At 39.2% G+C, this 21,479-nt stretch overlaps 1 protein-coding gene across 1 annotated transcript in view; it reads left to right on the top strand.

Moving 5' to 3' along the window:
* POU6F2 (POU class 6 homeobox 2) overlaps window positions 1–19,676 on the top strand; it is a 362,572-nt gene extending 342,896 nt beyond the window's left edge. Inside the window, exons 8-10 of the mRNA XM_067550434.1 lie at window positions 9,418–9,586; window positions 14,984–15,152; window positions 18,509–19,676. Coding sequence (XP_067406535.1) covers window positions 9,418–9,586; window positions 14,984–15,152; window positions 18,509–19,013 — 843 coding nt within the window. The 3' untranslated portion in view covers window positions 19,014–19,676. The remainder of the gene's footprint in view (window positions 1–9,417; window positions 9,587–14,983; window positions 15,153–18,508) is intronic.
* Window positions 19,677–21,479: the final 1,803 nt, after the last annotated feature.

Raw genomic sequence — 21,479 nt, 5'->3', positions numbered from 1 at the left:
GCCTAGTCCTCCCTAGAACCCCCTTTCAGGTAGTTAAAGGCCGCTATCAAATCCCCCTCACTCTTCTCTTTTGCAGACTAAACAAGCCCAGTTCCCTCAGCCTCTCCTCATAAGTCCTGTGCTCCAGCCCCCTAATCATTTTTGTTGCCCTCCGCTGGACTCTCTCCAACTTGTCCACATCCTTTTTGTATTGGGGGGCCCAAAACTGGACACAATATTCTAAATGCGGCCTCACCAATGCCGAATAGAGGGGAATAATCACTGGTGCTAAATGCCCCTCCTAATGCAGCCCAATATGCCATTGGCCTTCTTGACAACCAGGGCACACTGCTGACTCATATCCAGCTTTTTATCCACCGTTACCCCCAGGTCCTTTTCTGCAGAGCTGCTGCCCAGCTCGTCGGTCCCCAGTCTATAGCTGTGCATGGGATTCTTTCTTCCTAAGTGGAGGACTCTGCACTTTTCTTTGTTGAACCTCATTAGATTTCTTTTGGCCCAATCCTCCAGTTTGTTTAGGTCACTCTGTATCCTATCCCTACCTTGCAGGGTATCTACCACTCCCCCCAGCTTAGTGTCGTCCGCAAACTTGCTGAGGGTGCAATCTACCCCATCCTCCAGATCATTAATAAAGATGTTGAACAAAACCGGCCCCAGGACCGACCCCTGGGGAACTCCGCTTGTGACCGGTTGCCAGCTATGGAGCCATTGATCACTACTCGTTGAGCCCTATGCTCTAGCCAGTTCACTATCCATTTTATAGTCCATTCATCCAACCCATACTCAACTTGCTGATAAGAATACTGTGAGAAACCGTATCAAAAGCTTTGCTAAAGTCAAGGTATATCACATCCACCGCCTTCCCCACATCCACAGAGCCAGTCACCTCATCAAAACTCAGGTTGGTCACTGACTTTCCCTTGGCACTGTTCCTGATCAAAATGGCAGATGAAATTCAGTGCTGATAAATACAAATAAATAAAAATGGCTCTGAAGCACTTCTTCACACAATACATAGTCAACTGTTGTCTGGGGAAGTTGTGAAGGACAAAAGTATAACTGGGTTCAAGAAAGAATTAGGTAAATTCATGAAGGATAGGTCCATCAATGAGTATTAGCCAAAAAGGTCAGGGACACAACTTTGTGCTCTGGGTGTCCTTAAGCCTCTGACTGCCAGAAGCTGGGACTGGATGTCAAAGGATGGAACACTCAATAATTGCCATGTTCTGTTTATTCTCTGAAGCATCTGGCACTGACCAATGTCGGAAGACAGGATAATGGGCTAGATGGACCATTAGTCTGTCCCAGTGTAGCCATTCTTATAATTCTTATCAAAATTGTGCTAGGAGTAAAGTCACGTGCTATTTTACTGTATTTCAAAAATTTTTCTTTTTAGACTTTTCTCATTCCATATTTTTATGTAAAAGGTTCAAAACCAAATTCTGATCTTGGTTAAAGTATTTTTATTGGTAGTATTACAGTAGCATGGATCCCATTGTGTGAGGCCCTGTACATACTCATATTAAGAGGTTAGCTCCTGCCTTGAAGAGCTTACAATCTAAATTGACAAGATAAAGCCAGAAGACAGAAAGTATTACTTTCTCAATTTTACAGATGGGGAACTGAGGGAACAGAAAAATTCAGGATGGGATTTTCAAAAATGCTTCAGTGATTTAGGAACACAAGTCACATTGAAAAGTCCCAACACAAGAGACTTGCCCAAGGTAACATGGAAGTTCAGTGACAGTGCCAGGAATGGAGCCAAGAGGCCAATACTTCACATGAGTGAAAATTCAGTGTAACATTACTTACTTCAATGGAGTTAATCCAGGTTTACACCAATGTAGCTGAATCCAGAATTTGGCTCTTAAAGAGGCAATTCCTCAGCTACTAATATTTATATTTTGGGCTGGAAATGTTTATGTTAATATTTAGGCACTGCCTGGTTTTTCAGAGTGCAGAGCACACAGCAGTTCCTTTTAGAGTTGAAATTGCAAAACTTATTTGTGACTGTTCAAATTCAAAAGTGAAATTTGATTTGACCATATGCACAACTTGTGCTACACAAATAATGAAAACAGTTACTGGGTGAATAGTTTGTTCAAAAATCTTTGTAGACTTTGTCAAATACATACCTTGTTAGCTTCTTTCTGACTTTTTAAAAGGAAAGACTAACCTTTGCGGATGGTGTCCAGAATGACAGGACAGCGTTAAAATTCAAAACAACCTTGACAAATAGGTGAAATCCTCAAGATGAAATTCAGTAAAGACAAGTGCAAAAGTACTTCACTTAGGAAGGAAAGTTCAAATGCACAATTAAAAAAATGGGGAATAACTGTTTAGACTGTGGTACTGCTGAAAAGGATCTCAGGGTTATAGTGGATCACAAACTGAATGTGAGCCAACCGTGTGATGCAGTTGCAAAAAAGGCTAATATTATTCTGGAGTGTATTAACAGGTAACTCATACGTTAGATATGGGAGGTAGTTGTCCTGTTTTACTTGGCACTGCTAAGGTCTCAGCTGGAATACTGTGTACAGTTCTGGGCACCACACTTTAGCAAAGATGTGGACAAATTGGAGAGAGTCCAGAGGAGAGCATCAAAAAAAATGATAAATTGTTTAGAAAACCTGACCTCTGAGGAAAAGTTAGAAAAAACTGGTCATTTTTAGTCTTGAGAAAAGAAGACTGAGGGGAGATCTCATAGTCTTCAAATATGTTAAGGGCTGTATGAGGAGGATAGTGATAATTTGTTCTCCATGTTCACTGAGGGCAGGACAAGAAGCAGTGGGTTTAATCCACAGCAAGGAAGATTTAGCTTAGATACTAGGAAAACTTTCTAACTATAAGGATAGTTAAGAACTGGAATAGGCTCCCAAGGGAGGTTGTGGAACCCCCTTCATTGGAAGTTTTTAAGAACAAGGTAGACAAACACCCACTGAAGATGGTCTAAGTATACTTGGTCCCACCTCAGTGTGGGGGGATGGACTAGATGGTCTCTTGAAGTCTCTTCCAGCCCTACATTTCTATTATTCTATTCTATGATTCTATGAATATGTTCATGAATTATCCACCCAGATTATACCCCAAATGAACGTGGGTCCAAATTAGTTTGTTATATTTTAAAATTCAATCATCCAACTTTCTGATAAGAGCCACCAAACTAGCCAAAACCAATTCATAGTCACTTTTAAAGCCCTCCTGTGGTGGCCACAGAATCACAAGAATTGCCATAGCACAATGGGCCAGTGGCCCATCTAGTCCAGTATCCTGTCTCTGAGAGTGGTCAACACCAGATGCATTAGCGAAAGATGCAAGAAATCTTACAATGAACAAGTATGAAATATAGTACTCTTAGTGGAATTTCCTTTCTAAATCCAGGCAATGAGAGTAAAATTTTCAAAAGTGCATAAATCCCAGCTAAAAGTCAATGGAACATCAGCTTCCTAGTCACTTAGGAACTTTTTGAAAATTTTATTTTTAGTGATTATATTGTGTGCTGAGTATGAGGATTTATGCCACTTATATACTTTTTAGCCTATCTACTATAACTGTGGTTGGCTTAGCTGTTTATATGAACGTCTAATCAATCTTTGAATCTTGCTAAATTCTTGGCTTCAATGGTACCATGTGGCCATGAGTTCCACAGGTTACTTATATGTTCTTATAATATATTGTCTCCTTCTTTTAGTTGTAAATATGTTGCTTTTTAATTTCATTGGGTATCACCTTGTTCTATTATGAGAGAATAAATAGAAACTTCCAATTTATGTTCTCTCATCTATTCATTATTTTATATACCTCTATCATGTCACTCCTATTCATTTCTTCTCCAAGCTACACAGAGTAGCTGCTGTTTCGAACTTTTTACCAATTTTAAAGATATTATCAGTTTAAACATATATACAGTTGCCTATACATATAATGAGAATTTTACTAGAACTAGTAATACCTTTCAAAACAATGAAAATGTTTAAAGTGCACCTATTGTAGGCCTCATGTTTTTAATCTCTCTTCATATACAATTCTTTCTGTACATCTAAACATTTTCATTGCCGTTCTCTCAACCCTTTTCATTTTTGCAATAACCTCTTTGAGATGGTGTGATCAGAACTGAGCACAGTAATAGTGGTGAGGTGCATCAGCAATTGATATAATGGCATCATAATGTTTTTGGTTTGATTCTCTGTCCTTTTCTTATACAATCTTACATTTTGTTTGCTTTTTTGATTACCAGTGCTCTTTGAGCAGGTGTTTTCAATGAGCTGTCCACTGTGACACTTACATTTTTTCTTTGAATTGTTACAGTTAATTTAGAACCCAACAACGTGTGTGAGTCACTGAAATTATTCCTTCTAATGTACATCATTTTACATTTATCTGTACTGCATTTCATCTGTCATAATGTTTCCCAACCATGTAGCTAGAAAGGTCCTTCTGGCGTTCCTTGTGGTCTTCTGTACTAACCTAAATAATTGTGCCACTTGCAGATTTTACCTGGTCATTTTTCACCATTTCTCTAGGTATTTATTAAACTCATTCAACAACACTTGTCCTAATATGAATCCTTGGAGCACCTCATACTAATCTCCCTCCAAGAGAAAATTAACCATTTGTTCCTACTCTTTGTATTTCCTCTCTATGAATACCAGTTCATAATCCAGGACAGCACTTCACCTCATACCCTTGACTGCTTAGTTTCCTCAATAGCCTTTTGTGACGGACTTCATCCAAGTCCATACCATACTGAGAAGTATATCTTTTGTTAAGAAACATGAGCTTGTTGTATGATACCTGCCCACCCACAACACACAGAAGCACTTGTCTGCTTTAGCTATGATAAGTACCTTTGCATATATACTTTCTTGCTATTGTCTTACTGTTTGCTTCTACATAGCAGATTCAATCAATCTGGTATGTAGTCTGACTTGCCCTCAGATGAGTCTGGTCTTATCTACAGTGCCTGCCAGAACTTTTAATATTTCATTGTGTCTTAGAGCACTAGTGCCCTGGAGTACAGCTATGCTCCAACAGGGTAAAATGTGCTGCAAGGCAGCATTCTCCTGCCAGTATGTGCCAAATTAGCTGTTGCTGGAAGGTTGTGGACAGCTCTCAGATGGGACTGTGTTCATTCTCTGTACAGCTGCTTTCCAAATTTCAGGCCAAGAAAGTTTTCTTTCTGCAGCCTCTTCCCACATACCCAATGTCCCACTTCATTACCACAACTCCATGAAATCCCTTGTTTTCTTATTGCACATTAAAATCTACCTTGCTCTCAATCTCTGGTATGCTCCTGTTGCTTTGTTGTTTTATGAAGACCATGCTCTTCTTTCTCTGTGTTTCAACATAGCCACGAAATGGTGGTGTCTCAATCTAGCTTCACTCTCTTCTTTTGCTTTTCATAGTATCTGACTTTTCTTCATGATGATGGAACCAGTTTTTCCTCATTTCTTCATTAATTGCACATCTGTGTCACTGGCAAACTAATGACATTCTCCGTAGTCCTTCAGTCAATTACATGAGTGAAAAAGTGTTGTAATTTTGGGGTAGAAAAAGCTTTGTCCATTATTCCTATTTTAGAGTGGTAGAATAAGGCTGCAAAATACCAGTAGTAGCCTTCCAAAAAACCTAAGGATTTCAGAAGTCTGCAAGGTCACTTATCTATGTACTTATGGCTTCCATCACTGCAGTACCTGAGAGTGTCACAACCCATAATGTGGCTGCAAAATACCTCTGCAAGAGATGAAAATATTGTTATCCCCATTTTACAGATGTGGACCTGAGGCACAGAGAGATTAAGGTCAATTTAACTTGCTCTCAATCATTTCAATCAGGTCAGAAGATCACCAACTTCACCTGTGGACCATATTGTACATTTACAGTCAACAATCCCAGATGTAGTAAAATACCACCCACAATTAATGTAGTGACAAAATTCAGTTTTATGGGCATGATTCGATCCTTGTTTATGCCAGCATAAATCAGCACTAACTCCATTGATGTAAAATTGGTGGATGAGAGAGAAGAATGTGGCCCTTTTCATTTATGCACTTTTGTGAAAAATACAGTCATTATTCCTGTAAAATATTATGCTCTGCTTTGATTTTTTTTTTTCGTATTCATCCTATTTCTTTGGCTGTAGCACACATTTGTATCCCTGACAGATTCTGATCAGTGTTACATACAGTAGTTATTCTCTGTGTACCCACTACATCCACCTACACAGAGTGGCACATAAAGCAACAGCTGCTGCAATTTCTATACACTCTTCTGTCTTTGGATAGAAAAAGTAGAATAATCATAAATATATCTCATAGCTTACATACATGTCCAAAATTGGAAAAACATCAACTCTTGCATTAGCTTGAATTGATTGTGTCATCTGGAAAAGTCAAAGTTAAACAAACTGCCTTATTCGCAATCTAATCATCACCTCTCTTTAAGTCCTATTTCTGGAATGGAAATTATAGTGGATGAAAACAGAGTGAGTACTTTAATGCAGTTTCATGTCATAGAACACCATTATTGTTCTTTAGGCATGACATTTACAGCCCACCATCACACCAGTAAAACCAGGGGGTTTGCAGGAAACTATATGGGAGTGAGAGAGGATGGAATATACCCTCTGCCCATGTGTATGACACAGGGTTATTCTCCAGCCATTCTGTAGGGGCTGGAATAGAAGCCACTAACTCAGAGGCATCTTTGTATTGTAGTACTTTGCCAGAGGATCTGTGTGATCACAGACACAGAGATCACATACTTGCCCATTCCCAGATCTGCTCTTGAAAGCACTGCTCTGCAGTGGTTTATGCAGAAGGGATGGAATGCCCAGCTCTGCCACATTCAGGGAGTGCAAAATTCCCCCTCCATGAGTTCCTTCCCTAGCTTCCAATATTATCTCTCAGTAGTTCTGCTAAGTTGGGGGTTTTCTATTCCACAGGCATTTAACCTGTGGGAAAAATCCAGCCCAGCTGGAAAAAATCTTTACAGGTATTTGATGTATCCAGATATTTGAAAGCTGCAAGTGTTTCAGTCACATCCTTGGCCAGTATAACTCTGATAGGGCTTGAAGTTCTTTGAAGAAAATCCAGTTTTTTAACTAAACCTCAAGACTGTGAAATGATTTTGCTTTTTGATCCATAAGGAAATCATAGTAGGCTAGAGCTGGCTTACACAAGTAAATGAAATTAACCGTTAAAAAAAACCCCACAAAGTGGCCTGATTCCCCTTACCTCCAATTTTTGAATTCCTCTGTAATAGGAATAGGTACATTAAAAATAAAAAGATGCAAATATGTGTTCCATAGGAGCTGGTTAGCCACCTTGAATTAGATCAAACACATCTAACAAGTACCAGTTGTTCTGGGCACTTTAATTGTTTCTGTGTTTATCATCAGTCTTTTTGTGTATGTGTGGAATGTACTCCTAATTTGGGGTGCTACTAAAGATACCAAAGGGACCTCTTACCTGAAGTCACTTGTTCAGTAAAATCAAACAATAATTTTCTTTATGCACCTTAAAAATTAAATATAATATTCATCCTGAGCAACACAAGGTGGTTCTTTATTTCCCCACTGTGAGGACTCACATGGCTAACAATTAGCATGACTTATGAGTCCTTTTTGTTCATTTTTGTAGTCTTTTAGGCCTACAGAAAGAATCAATATGTTATAAAGGGATAATAAAGACTTGCTGTCTTAAAATGATATATTATGATATTGTACTGTAGTCTAATAAGGCTGTGCCAGGTTATAATAAATTTATAATATTAGGATATTATAAGGCTGTTTTATATTATAGGGTCCATGTACCACCTTCATTCCTGGTAAAGATCTCCCCTTGAATTGAATGGGAGTTTTGTGTAAATTCAGTGGCACAGAATGGCCTCACTGCACATTAAGCGGTGAGGGTGCTGTCTAGCTTGTTGGAAAAGGTCCATGCTTTTCCCCAGACCGGGCAGAGCAGCATGCACCCTTCCGTCTGTGAAGGTAGTTAAATATCAGGTTTTGTCATGATCTGCTGTGGGCATCATGCTAGTCACTCCTTTCTCGGGGGACTGGGAAGGAATAATTTATCCCTGAGTGCCAGATAGGCCAAGGTGACGTGTATGTGTGTGTGAGAGGGGAAGAGAGGGGAGTTCACCTTCCTCACAGCAGGTTGGGGTTTTAGTTGGGGCAAAAAAGAATTGGGAGTTAGGTTATGCTGTTGCAACTCACTATCTAAGCTTGGGATGGATGTCCAGTGCAAGTACTCCATAGGGAAGGGATACGGTGATCAGATTAAATGGATTGGTAAAGAAAGTATTCTTTAAAGGAGTGGAAACAAGGGGACTCAGGGCTCTTATGACTAGTATGTCAGGGACTCAACCCCACACTCCTTTATAGGCCCCCCTAACCTTCATTTGTGGAGTGGGTGAGGGCCCAGATATGAACTGGCTGGGGACCAGAATGGGTAAAGGGGGAGGGCAGACATCAGCCTTCCCCACTCAGGTATATGTAAATGTTTATGGAATTACCTGCACTGTACAATTTTATCTTCCGGGTACTTCCAGAATTTAGGAATGAAGTTGCAGCCTAATTAAACCATATCCAGTGTCTTCTGTCCTCCACCTGGCATAGCCGGACAATGAGCTTTAGCTGTTTTTATGAGGAGAAAGGGTCTGAGTCTCCTCTTGCTTCCTCCAGTGTGAATCAGAAGTATCTCCACTGAAGTTAACAAGATTATACCATTGTAAAGTGGGTGGAAGAGCAGAGTCAGATCCATAATGTATCACTGTATATTAATTGCATCTAGCCATATTTGAGTAACATCTTAGCTATTGGAAAATATATAAAGAAATGTCAATCCTAATGGTCCATGATTGGATTTCAGAAGTTTCCCAGCATGCTACCAAAAAAGAACAGGTTTATGGACTGAGGAATAATAAGGCATTACAACTAATTTTAATCCTTAGCTAGTGTCATAAAATGGACTATCCCTTTTATTATAGCTCCCTGGTCCCATCCTGAAAGGACCTTCCACCTTCCTGAAACCATGTTGACTTATATAGGGACTGAGAGCTTGTCTTCATGGATCAGATTGTAGGGTGAGGGACTTATACTTCTAAAATCAGAGGCCTGCTGCATGTAGCAGAAATCTCTCTGATGCTCATTTCAATAAAGAAAATATATAAAGAGTCCATCGAGTGGATGGTAGTAGGTGCGGAGAAATTATCTGATTATACTAAACAAAATGGGAAGGGAGATTGTCTGACTCAGCTCAAACTGTCCCTGTCGACCGTTTGTCATCTAAACTTTGGTGTTATATGCTCCTTCAGAGTCAATGGTTTCTTTGGGACTAGAAGGCGCACACGATTCATTCAAAGTCTCTGATTCCTAGTACATTTTCTAAATTTTTATTTTTACATTTTAACATATAGCTCCATCCGCCCGCCCAGACGCAAGTGGGACAAGCAGCCTCACAATCCAACCTCCTGCATTTGGCTCACAGTCAAGCCTCAGTGTCTCAAAGCCCAGTGCGTCAGGCTTCCTCTTCTTCCTCCTCATCCTCCTCCTCTTCAGCTTTGAGTGTTGGCCAGTTAGTCAGCAGTAAGTATTGCTCCCTGGCTCTCTTTATTTCTCCTATCTGTTTGTTTCTGTTCTTGCTTATCTTCCTTATCTACCTTTCCTCCTTATTCATATAATGGATTGTATATTGCTAACTGGAATAATCCATGCCAATAAGTACTGCAAAGGGCTGTGATTCAAGGCATAAACATCCCATAAGAAATCCCAAACAGCACTAAAAATGGTCATAAAAACTGTAGTAGCCCTTAATTGATTATCCTAATAGCGAACAAAATGGCAGCCTCTCCTCATTCTTAAAACTAAAAGGTAGTTCATATTATGCAAGTCTCTAACTATCTGAGATGAGGATGACACCTGGGGGGGAGGGCAAACTACCTAACATCCGCCTACTGTAGGGTTTATGCTCCTTCCTTTGAAGCATCTGGTACTGGCCATTATCTAACAGTATGCTTGACTAGATGTATCTTGAATCTGATCCACTCTGGCAAGTGCTATGTTACTTTAACCAACCCAGAAACTGAAGCTGGTGCAGAATATGTCAGCCAGCTTATTAAATAGTGTATCTTTCCCGGAACATATAACACCAGTGCCAGGGTATCTAGCCATACATTAGCCAGCTTGGCTGAGATAATACACCAAGGTAATTTAGGACCTGATCCAGTGCCCACTGAAGTCAATTGAAAGACTCACATTGATTTCAGTGGGATCAGTCCTTTACTGCCCCAACAGGCAAGCAATAAATTAGTACCTCATGTGGGAAGCAAGGAAGGAATTGTGGTCCTTTAAATGACAATTTGTTCCCTGTGCTGCTCCTGTGACAGTAATTTCTAAAAGCTCTGTCTAACCTTGAGCTACAATTCAGCCCTATATAATTTTACCTCAGTAGGGATTTGCAGTATTTATTTCAGGTCTAATTAGTGAGAATAGAGAAGTTCAGGTAATACTGAAAATATTCATGTACCCATGTCTATTTATAAGAGGCAAAACTGGCAAGTTACTTAGGGAGTGACATTATATAGTAATCTAATTAATTACTTAGGGCAAGATTCTGCCATACTTATTCACATTGAGTTATAACTTACTCTAAAGGTAGCCCCACTGAAATTCATGGAACTGTGGACTAAGGTGCTACTCAACATGAGTAAGGGCCCTTCATTGCTTCCAGTAAAATACATTTTCCATGTTGTCTGTTCCAGTTTGTTTTTCATTCTATGTATATATCTTCGTTGTGATTTTACATTGTTTTCCCCCAATGTGTTTTCTAAAATTTTTCATCCTTTTTAAAATTTCAGTGTATTTTCTCTAATTCCCTCCTTTCTTTCCTTTCTATTATAGATTGTTTCTCTTCCATGATGTCCTGTGACACCTTTTTATGTTTCCCTTTGTGTTTCATTTTTTCTTTCCTCCCTCTCTCCTACTGTCTTTTTCCTAAAGGTTTTTATTTTAAATTTAGCTTTCAGGGTCAGATTTTGCAATTGTTAGTTCTCATTTAGGCAAAGCTATTCATTTAAATAACAGCTTGGCGTAAGCAAGGACTGCAAGTTTCACTTCTGGTTTTTTCCCTTTCTGTGTACACGGTACTTTATCTTAATTCTCTTATCCTGTGTGTGTGCTCTTCTCTCAGATAACTCACTCCTTCTACCCTCTTTCTTGCTTTCTTTCTTTCCTATTCACATACCTCAAAAGAAAAATGTTAAGGGTCATTTTTCTCCTACTTCCCCTTCCAATTCCCTAACCTCTAATGCCTCTTTCCACCAATTTCTTGAGTTTTCTCACCACATATCTCTATGGGTAACATCTCTCTCTTTTCCTCACACTATAGGACCTATCTCTCTATGAATCCCATTCTTTCTTTGTCTATCCAGGTTCTTATCTTGTCATGCATCACCATAGTATCTGCACACTTCCCACAAATAAACTACACCAAAGCTATTTCTCTCTTTCTTTTCCCATCTCCTGTGTGCCCCCCTGTTTCCCATTTACATACACTGTCTTGTCCTGCCTCTCTCTACCCTATTTACTTGCTGTGGTCCTTACCTTGCCAGCTACCCTCTATTCTTTCTCCTCACCCACATCTTCCCTGTGTGTCAGTTTCTCAACACTGTTTCTTATCCATTAATACACAGATAGGAACATATTTGCATTCTGCAGAAGAAAGCAGAGCACACCCAGGCCTTACTTAATCCCAGCAGAGCTGACACTGCAAGGAGACAGCTCTGCAGCAGGAGGAGAGCTCTCCAAGGCAGAAGAACAGGAAAGACTCTATAGGAACTTATGAATCTCCTGGTTTCACACCAGATTCTCTCTCCTTCTCCCCCAGGAATACCCCTAGCACCACAGAGGAAATTCCATGTGGTGTCTTTTCTGTCCCCTCAAGTGGAGAGGTTCCCAATGTACATCTCTCCCTATAGAGGTCCCAGTTGGCTCCTTCTCCCCTCAGCATGACCTGGCAGTTCTGCAGCCATGGTAGAGTAACAGGCCACAGAGTACGTTGGGAGCTTTAATCTAAACATTGATACTATTGACCATGACAACTCCATAAGATAGACATCCCCCTTTATCCTCATTTGCACTGTATTATCTATTCCACGCTATCAACTGGATTTAAAAATCAACAGCCTTATTTACAATATACTATGAGAAATTTGCATTAAAACAGGAGGGAAATTGCAATCCTAGCAAGAAAGATAGTAATCTTACCTGGCAATAGTGTGAGATGGGCCTCAGCCATTATAGATGATAGTGTCTAAGGAATCTTCTATATATAAAAAACAATGTACTGCATATGTGAGCAGTAAGGGTCTGACTGAAGTCAGAGGAGTCTTTCCATAGACTTCAATGGACTTCGGATCAGACCCTGAATAGAAATCTGGTAAAATCTGATCCAAAAGCTACTTTCTGCAAAGCTCAGGGGTGGAAGAAAGTATTACAGTACAGTCCCTGTCTACTAATACAAACCATATTCTAAAGACATTACATGAGAGTAACTAGCCATTTCACTAACCCAGATACTAACTATTTTCTACCGTGCATGTCAGATCTTTTCTTCCCCTTTTCATGTTTGCATGATAGGTGTTGATCTCCACTCCAAAGAAGGAGTTCAGTCTAATTCTTCCCTGGTCCAAGATCCCAGTGCAGGAAGTGACCTCTTGCAACCCTGTCATTGCAAAGGAGTTCAGTTGCAATAAAACTCAACACAGTTCATCCATAATTATGTCCAAACAAACAAGCCTTGGCTTCTTACATCTTTATTCTTTCCCTCCCAACAGGATTCAGTCTTTCCACCAACCCTCAGCAATAGCCATAAATATCCTTAACACCGAGCTTGCTGCTTTCAGAACTACATTTAAAAGTGCTTTGGAAATGGTTGATTTGTCCGTTGGTCTATTCCTAGCATCCCCACTCAGAGCCCTAAAACAAAGAAAGGAGAGAAATGGGGGAGGCCATCATCTTAATGGGGACTCCTTATAACTTACTGTGTCAATGGAGTTATATACATTTCTGAAAAGATTTTCAAAGGCACAAAGGGCAGTTACGCTCCCAACTCCCATTTGTGTCTTTGAAAATTTCCCGCTTAAGAACCAATGGGGTTTGCCAGTCGTGTGTACAGTAAGTAGGAATATTTCAAACATTTGTGGGATAACTGTTTCTTTGTATGAACAATAGTGCTTTGTAAATCTGAATGATGTTGGTTTTATTTACACACACTAACTATATATAAAAATATACAATTTATATGGATATATTATATACACACACGTATAATGTGTGTGTGTATGTACTCATACATGCATGAAATACATATAGATCCTAATTTATCTGATATACTGAGCACATGCAGCTCCCACTGACTTCAACAGGAGTTGCACTGTTGAGTGCTCAACACTACACACACACACACAATAGCTCACGGTATGGGATCTAAACCTGTGCAATTTTATTTTTAAAATCCAAACTATTTTGCAACTAGAGAAGAGAAAAATATCATTGTTTCTGATAAAAATGATATAGGTTTTTTATTATTATATTTTAAAACATTCTAATCAACATAGGCTACATTTTTATGCTAAAAATCTCTTTCTTCTTCTCTCATTGGGTTAAGAGATTTTTTAGATGGTGTTTCAACCCTAAGGGAATTTTTACATCAGGGTTATAAATCCCTTGAAAATGAAAGCTTTGTTACTGTAATGCTAACAAGTCCTTAACTATACCAGTACTAGCAGGAGCCACTATAATATGGTGTTCGGCACAGTAATGTAGTCTAGCACAGTCCTCGGACAACTACTTGTATTTACAGAAATTGACGGGTTATTGTGCTGAAAACTTTTCACCTAAGAAGTCTCAGGAATGAGGTGAAGAACAATAGAGATGTCTCGCTGGCAGAATGGCTTCACTACACGCAGCATTGAACAAGACTTTGAAATCTTCTACCATCCTAGACCCATGCTGTCTCCGGCTTGGCGAATGCTTTCATTTAGCCAGGGATCAGTAGCTTGGGGGGGAAAAGTTTCATTCTCCAGCTGTTGTGTCATTTCCCTTGATAAATCCTAAATTGACCGAGTTATCCAGCACCAAAGGAGCCTTCCTATGGTAGACATCCTTTATTATGTGCCCTTTCAGGGACAAAGGCTTCTGTGTCAGTAAACAGCTATGGAGAAAACGGACAAATTTATTCTCACAGCTTCATGAGCATTATCTTCTGAGGGTCGAATGTAAAAGTAAAAAATAGTCCAGCATTACCATCAAAAACATGATGGCTGAAATTGCAAATACTCTGCTCTTTGGCTGGCAACCTGATGGGATGCAGAATGCAAACCCTGAAAGGATGTTTCTGACAAAGACACGTTTTAAGAACTGATTATAAAACAAAGATGTTTCAAACAGAAATATTTGGATGGGGCAGGTGTTTTGGGTTTGGTTCGGTTTGTTTGCTTGCATTTGTTCCACCTAAAGCAGAAAAGACTTAGTTTCAAATTTAAAAAATCAGCCCATTTTCATCAGTTGTGCGCATTTTAAGGGAAAAAAATACCAGCCCCTTGGATGAGCCAAAGATAATCAGAGAAGACAGTGAGCTTTATTTGTTGAAACCAGAGGAGATTTTCAAAGGCACAAATGGTATAAAATCCCATTGACTACAATGGGAGAAGGCACCTAACAGGAGTTAAGCACCTAACTGCCATTTGTGCCTTTGAAAATTTTCCCCACTGCCTTGAAATGAACTATAAATATCTTGGTCTGCAAACGCGTTAGCATTTTAGGGAAGAAATTAATTAAGAATGTTTTGTAACTTCTGACACTGCCAACCTATTTCTGTTAGGGGGAAAGAAACCAACTTACACATCCAAATAAAATATAGCAATCCTAGACAGCTCGTGTGTAATGTGAAGCATTTACAAAATTTAAAAAATATTTCAACAGATCCTCAAACAGCCACTGGCGAAGTGGATGGGGTGAATTTGGAGGAAATCCGAGAATTTGCCAAAGCTTTTAAAATCCGCCGCCTGTCTCTTGGTCTGACACAGACTCAAGTTGGCCAAGCGCTAAGTGCCACAGAAGGCCCAGCCTATAGCCAGTCTGCCATCTGCAGGTAACAAGTTACATAATAAGCTATATCCTCCTCTCTTCATTCTTAATTGTATTTATTATTCTGGAGTATATGAGTATTTTAATCATGTCTCCTTAGAATTGACTGTTTACTTAGACTAGCAAATAATGTTGGTATCTGGCAGATAAACTGTACTTACCGTGTGTCTTTAAAGCAACTTTATTCTTTTCCTTTTTTTAACAACAAGTATGAAACAATAAATATGTTCCTGGCTTTGAGATTTAATTCAGTAGTGGAGCTGGAGACCCTGCTGATGCTGTATAAACGCCAGCTGACCCTCTTCATACTGTGCCATTTTCTACAGATAGGGTTACTGAACAGATATTTCATGGCTGCATCCCTGCTAAGTTAAAGCCTGCATTATTGTGGTTTGCACTTCACATATAGGATGTTAATGGTGATTTATCTAGGCAACACAGAAGGGGAAAAAAATTAACCATGTGTTATCTTGCAAACTTTCTAGCATCAATCTTTTTATCACGAAGTGTTAAAAAATGTACAGAAAATGAGTAAGAATCTGCTCTAATCTTAAGGAAAAAAATGATACAGTCTAGATGGAGTTAAAGTTAAATAGTTGGAAGCAAACACCATGTATGCATGTATGTATGTTACACTAATCCCATGTTTATGCATGAGGTAACAAACACACTTAGGTAACAGCTTTTTCCTCTTGGGCAATGCCTTTTGGTCCTCCTCCATCAGTGAAAGCCAAGAAACCAACTCTAAGCTCATTTAAGTGGATTTTGTTCTTGGTGATCCATGAAATGCTCTGTCTTTTTATCTGCTCTTTATACTTTTAATGTATTCCCCATAGAACGGAAGTGTACTTTTCCTGCAGTTTAAGACTAAGGTTATAAATAACATCAGTATGGGGTAGTGAGCTTGCAGCTCACATTTTGCTCAATGATTTTCCATAAAACCCATTGATTGTTGTTAAATACAAAAAGCTCCATAGGATCCTCTCACTTCTATGGCCTCCCCTACTGTTTTTTCTTATAAGATACCTCCCTGTAGAAAATAACCTTTATTCAGTCTATACAAGGATACTACTGCTGGGAAATTTGTTTCAAGACTTGTATATTGTTATACCAAACAACGTGTACTGAAGCATCAACACTAACAAGCAACACCAATGATATGAATGCTATTGCTGCCTGTTCTTAAGCATTACTTTTGTTTCTTCTGTATGGTCAATTGGTAAAGAACACCTAAAACAAGCAGCATTTTTAGCCATTGCCAATTCGTAGTTGCTGTAGATTGCTTTTTAACATACCGCACTTTGTTTATAAATTGCAGTTTTCTTTGCTTATGTTTGGTTTATTTTCCCCTCCCCACCTTTAACATGCAGATCCTAGTAACATGGTTGGGATGCTTTGAATTAAAATGAAAAAAACCATTTCCCACTAAATCATCATAATGTAAAACACAGCTATGATTAGAAGTAGATAGCTAATTAAGGGCCAGAAGTGGCGAGCCCTGATACAGAGTTATCATTTACCCCTCCAATAGCCCCCTTTGAAAACAATGGGAGTATCTGAGGAGTAAATCACTGCTGAGCCTGAGTAACAGGTACAGAATCTGGCCCTAAGTGCTTGCAAGGTTCCGATTTTTATCTTTTCCTCTCCATCTTTGGGGGCATCTCCTTGGGATGCAATAATCTGGAATGACTGTGCACTTCTTGTTAAGCACAAAGGCAAGCCACTTCATGAACAAGAGTAACCCGTTCCTCAGAAATACTGAGTTCTATCTTTCCCTTAATGATAACAAGAAAGCCGATATATAAACTTCATGGAAAAAGGATAAGCAAGTTGAATTTCCAACTCACATGCCCCAGTGAAATATTTTGGTGCCATTTGCAGGGCATGCGATCTAATATTCCACTTTACTAATTTTATTCTTCATAGAAAAATAAAATAAAGTACATATCAATATTGGCACTTTCCTAACCTTTTCCTTGTGACAGAGTTATAAAAATACATTATGCAATTAAAATATCACTGGGTAACAAGAGGGAAAAACCTGGCAGTCATACTGGCATAGAAATATAACCACCAATTATAAATTATCTGGACCATTAGTTATTTCCCTTCATATGTTTGTGTGTGAGATATTATATTTACTCCTGGAATGTTTTCTAAATTTGCCAACTGGTCTATCAAGAATGCTCTGTATTTGATGCTGTACCAATTGCTAAAGAATCCCAGTTCCAGACCCTGGGTTATTAGGCATAAAGGCATGGATTCAGTTTGCCTCCTCTTTAAAGCATCTTCTGATTACCAAGAGCAGCACCATGAGGACTGGATAGTACAATAGGATGCCATGCAGTAATATTGTTTTTCAACAGCATTAAATATTATTATGTCTGGAGGGAATGGGGGATAGGGAAAATACAAATGAATGATGTTACAGATTTTGATTAAGAATTTTAAATGTTAAGCTAGAGAGGATTAACTTGATAAATCAAAGGAGCGAGAATTTACAATGATTACAGTGATTACAATGATACAGTGGTTGTTTCTGAAAGAATTAAAGCTCTGTGTTGTGTTTCTCCATATATTTCACAATATTGGTAAAACCTGATCTAAAATCTATCAAGGGACTTTTGATGGCAAAACAATACACAGACAACCTCATTTACAGGAAGTGATATCAATCCAGCACAGTTTGTAGATATCCCACAATAAACCAGCTTGGTGCCACAGCATATTAGTGCACTATTATGCTGGGTTTCCTCCAGAAGGCATGAGTCTGTCTTAGCACGTTGTGGGGGCATTCAAGATAATTACAATGTGTCCAGCTGTTTGAGCTGAACACTACAGTAGCTATGGGAGTTTTTTTCCTACGCAGAGAAGGGACATGGTGTTAACTTGCATACAGTGAAAATTGCTTACAAATAAAGAGAAAGGAAACCTGAAATTCAGGGGCTAGCAGTCGCTATTGCTTTGTATTACTAAAGCTGTGGCATTTGGACAACATGGGACGGAAGGGTAAACAAGATAATTATCATGAATAAGAGAGCATAAGAATCAGTTGCCTTTGATGTCATTTCCTGTAATTAGATTTAGCCTTAATGTGTTTGAGGATCATGAAAAATTGATTTTGAAATACAAAAACTGAACTCATAGCCTGTATTATGTAACATACTGAATTCTTGGTATTTTGTCACAGTGCTCATTTTGTGTTTGCTTAAAAGTATCTATATCTATATATTTCTAGATATATGATGGCTTTTGTAATCCATTGTAAATTACCTCTGCCAGTCAATTAGTCAGGCAGGCAGGAAGTCCCACCCTGGCAGAGCATCAGTGTAAGACTCTTCTTTCTCAATTTTCCCTCAGACACACCATCCTGAGAAGCCACTTTTTCCTACCACAGGAAGCCCAAGAGAACACTATAGCTAGCAGTCTGACAGCCAAACTGAACCCTGGCCTTTTGTATCCTGCCAGGTTTGAAAAGCTGGACATCACCCCTAAAAGTGCCCAGAAGATAAAGCCGGTGCTTGAGCGGTGGATGGCAGAGGCTGAGGCCCGCCATCGAGCAGGTATGCAGAACCTTACTGAGTTTATCGGAAGCGAACCATCCAAAAAGCGCAAGAGGCGTACCTCATTCACGCCACAAGCTCTTGAGATCTTGAATGCCCACTTTGAGAAGAACACTCATCCCTCTGGGCAGGAAATGACAGAGATTGCAGAGAAACTGAACTATGACCGGGAAGTAGTTAGAGTTTGGTTCTGCAATAAGAGGCAAGCACTGAAGAACACAATTAAACGTTTAAAACAGCACGAGCCTGCGACAGCAGTCCCTATGGAGCCCTTAACAGACTCTCTGGAAGAAAACTCCTAAAAAAAAAAAAAAAAAAAAAAAAAAGGAAACAAACAAACAAAAATTTAACAATTTGGACTCTGTGAAAATGCCCATTCAGCACCCTTGTAAGTAAAAGACTGAGAAAACTACAAGATGGACAGAGCAGTTTATAAATGTGCGTGGGTTTTCCTATATAAAAACAAAACTAACAAAAAACACAAAAAAACCACGAAACAAACAAAAATTAACAAAATACACAGCACTTAATGTGTGTGTGTTGTAGAATTAGCTCCTTCCACCCCCACCCCCAAAAAAGCCACTTTTTTAAAAGGACTTAAAGCAAACCAAATAACTGCTTACTTTTTTTCTGTGTATTATGAAAATGTGAATACGTTTTAAGGAAAAGAAAAAAAAAAAAAAAGGAAAAAAAAATCTTTTATCTGTTTAAAAGCGAATACAAGCCTGCCACCTGGAGGAGTGATTGTAGCCTTTCAGGTACCAAGTGCTGATTCACTATGAAAACTATTAACCAAAGTCAGAAACACGGCATTGCAAACTAGATTGTTAGTCTTTTACAAGCGTGAATTGTGTTATGAGTTTTTACATTTGTACTTTACGAAGAGGAAGAAAATAGTATGATTAATTTCTCCCAGCCTTTGTCACACCCCCTGCAGGTGGGTATAACAGATGTTAAAGCCATTCCATAGTGCTCTCTCATGCACACACACACCTATTTTTTAATCTACACCATTTTGCAATCTTCAAGTGTCTGTGTGCCAAAATGACTTTCTTTTTATTGTGAATTGTGGGGTTTGGTATTTTTCCCCTGAACATGTAAAGTATTGATTTCTATTTTGATTTGTCTAACACTTTTTTTTCCTGCCTCCTCCCTCTTGCTCCCATACTGTTTAAAGATTTTTAAAAGAAAAATGAAACCTGAACACTTTTATATAGATTATGTTGAAATGCAATAGAGGACAAAGAAGGATTAGAATTATGTCTGAGGAACGGTCAGCACAGCACATACACTCAATGTTGTGCTCATTGTCAACAGCACGGCTCCTGATTTCTCTGTCCTTTGGCCATGAACCTGGAGAGGTTACCAAAACTAATTTTGTAATATAAACTGCACACTTGGTTTGATACTGCATCTATGTTATGGTTCTGTGTGAAGCAATTTCTCTCCAAAATCTGCTAGCCAAAGAAGTTTCGTGAGAGTCTGATGAAAACAAACAAATGGACAGGCCAAGAAGTAATGAGGACATTTTTATCATTACACCCTTATGGACTGTTTTGCTACTTTTATCCTTTCTGCCCTCCCTCCCCCCCCCCCCCCCCCCCCCCCCCCGGCACTGATGTTTTCCCTATCAACAGCTACTCTTGGAGTGTGTGTGGGTTTGTGTGGGTGTGTACTGCGATGGCAGGCTAAAAAACCTGAACAACCAGGATTTAGGAACAACGCATTGAATATCCTGTGGGAATAAGCAAGGGGATCATCTGTGACATATTTCATCTGAAAATGTTTTTTTAAAGGCAACTAACCTCACTTTGTGGCTTCATTTCCCGATGGACTTGGCATCTTCTAAAACTCTGTGGTCCTTAGATCAAATAGTAAATCAAGGCTCAGAGAAGGAATTCAGTGTGGTGTGAACCTGACCTGCAAAGCTCATATGTAGATCCAAACTTCCTTGAAATTCTGATCCAGGTTATGGGCTGGCCTATTATAAAGGTAGAAGCCACAACCTGATCTGGACTTTCCAAAAGTTCACATCTGGGAATTTGGTTCAGTCTTTTGTACAGATGTGGAGTAAAATTCTGCTCTCAGTTATTCTGGTGTAAATCCCAATTAACTCTGTTGGCTTCAGCCTAGTTGGTCTGGATTTCGTGGGTCTAAATGGGATCTGAATCAGTCCCAGAGCTCTGGAACCTTCAAATTACACCTGCAGAATTTTTTTTTCCCCAAGAACTCAGGGCCTGATCTAAAGCCCATTGAAAGCAATTGAAAGCCTTCAATGGCTTTGGGTCTCACTCTCAATGTTTTATGAATGGAATTCATCTTGTAGTACGAGAAAATCTCTGCAGGGCCCATGGAATTTTAAGGCTTCAGAGACTACCTTCCATGTTTGGTACTGCATCCAGATCTGAGCTTCTCAAAGGTCAAAGGTGAAGAGTGATATGGATCCAGTGTTCCAGGTTGGGCTCGTGTCTAGTGAATACTTTGTAGGCTTTAATCATCAACAGGATGTATAAGGATATTTTTGTTGTTGTTTTTTCTGCGGGGGAAAGGATTGTTATAGTCACTTTTCCTACTGTTGAAATGTAAATATCTGTGAAAAATAAAATCCTAATAATAAGTGCAGGTAAATTTTGTAAGGGGGAAAAGAAAAGAAAAATCCCTTACCCAAGCTGTGTATCCGAAGAGATGAGTGAAATAACGTCATAGTAATATCTGCACCTCTGGGTGGTCTTCTTCTTTTTCTTCTTCTTTTCTCTTCCCAAAGCACA

This window comes from Emydura macquarii, unplaced genomic scaffold (assembly GCF_026122565.2).
Source record: "Emydura macquarii macquarii isolate MOO-44397 ecotype Brisbane River unplaced genomic scaffold, CSIRO-AGI_Emac_v2 contig_1263, whole genome shotgun sequence".
In the NCBI taxonomy this organism is placed as follows: domain Eukaryota; kingdom Metazoa; phylum Chordata; order Testudines; family Chelidae; genus Emydura; species Emydura macquarii.
The sequence above is the reverse complement of the archived record's forward strand: the minus strand, read 5'-3'. Positions and strand labels throughout refer to the sequence as shown.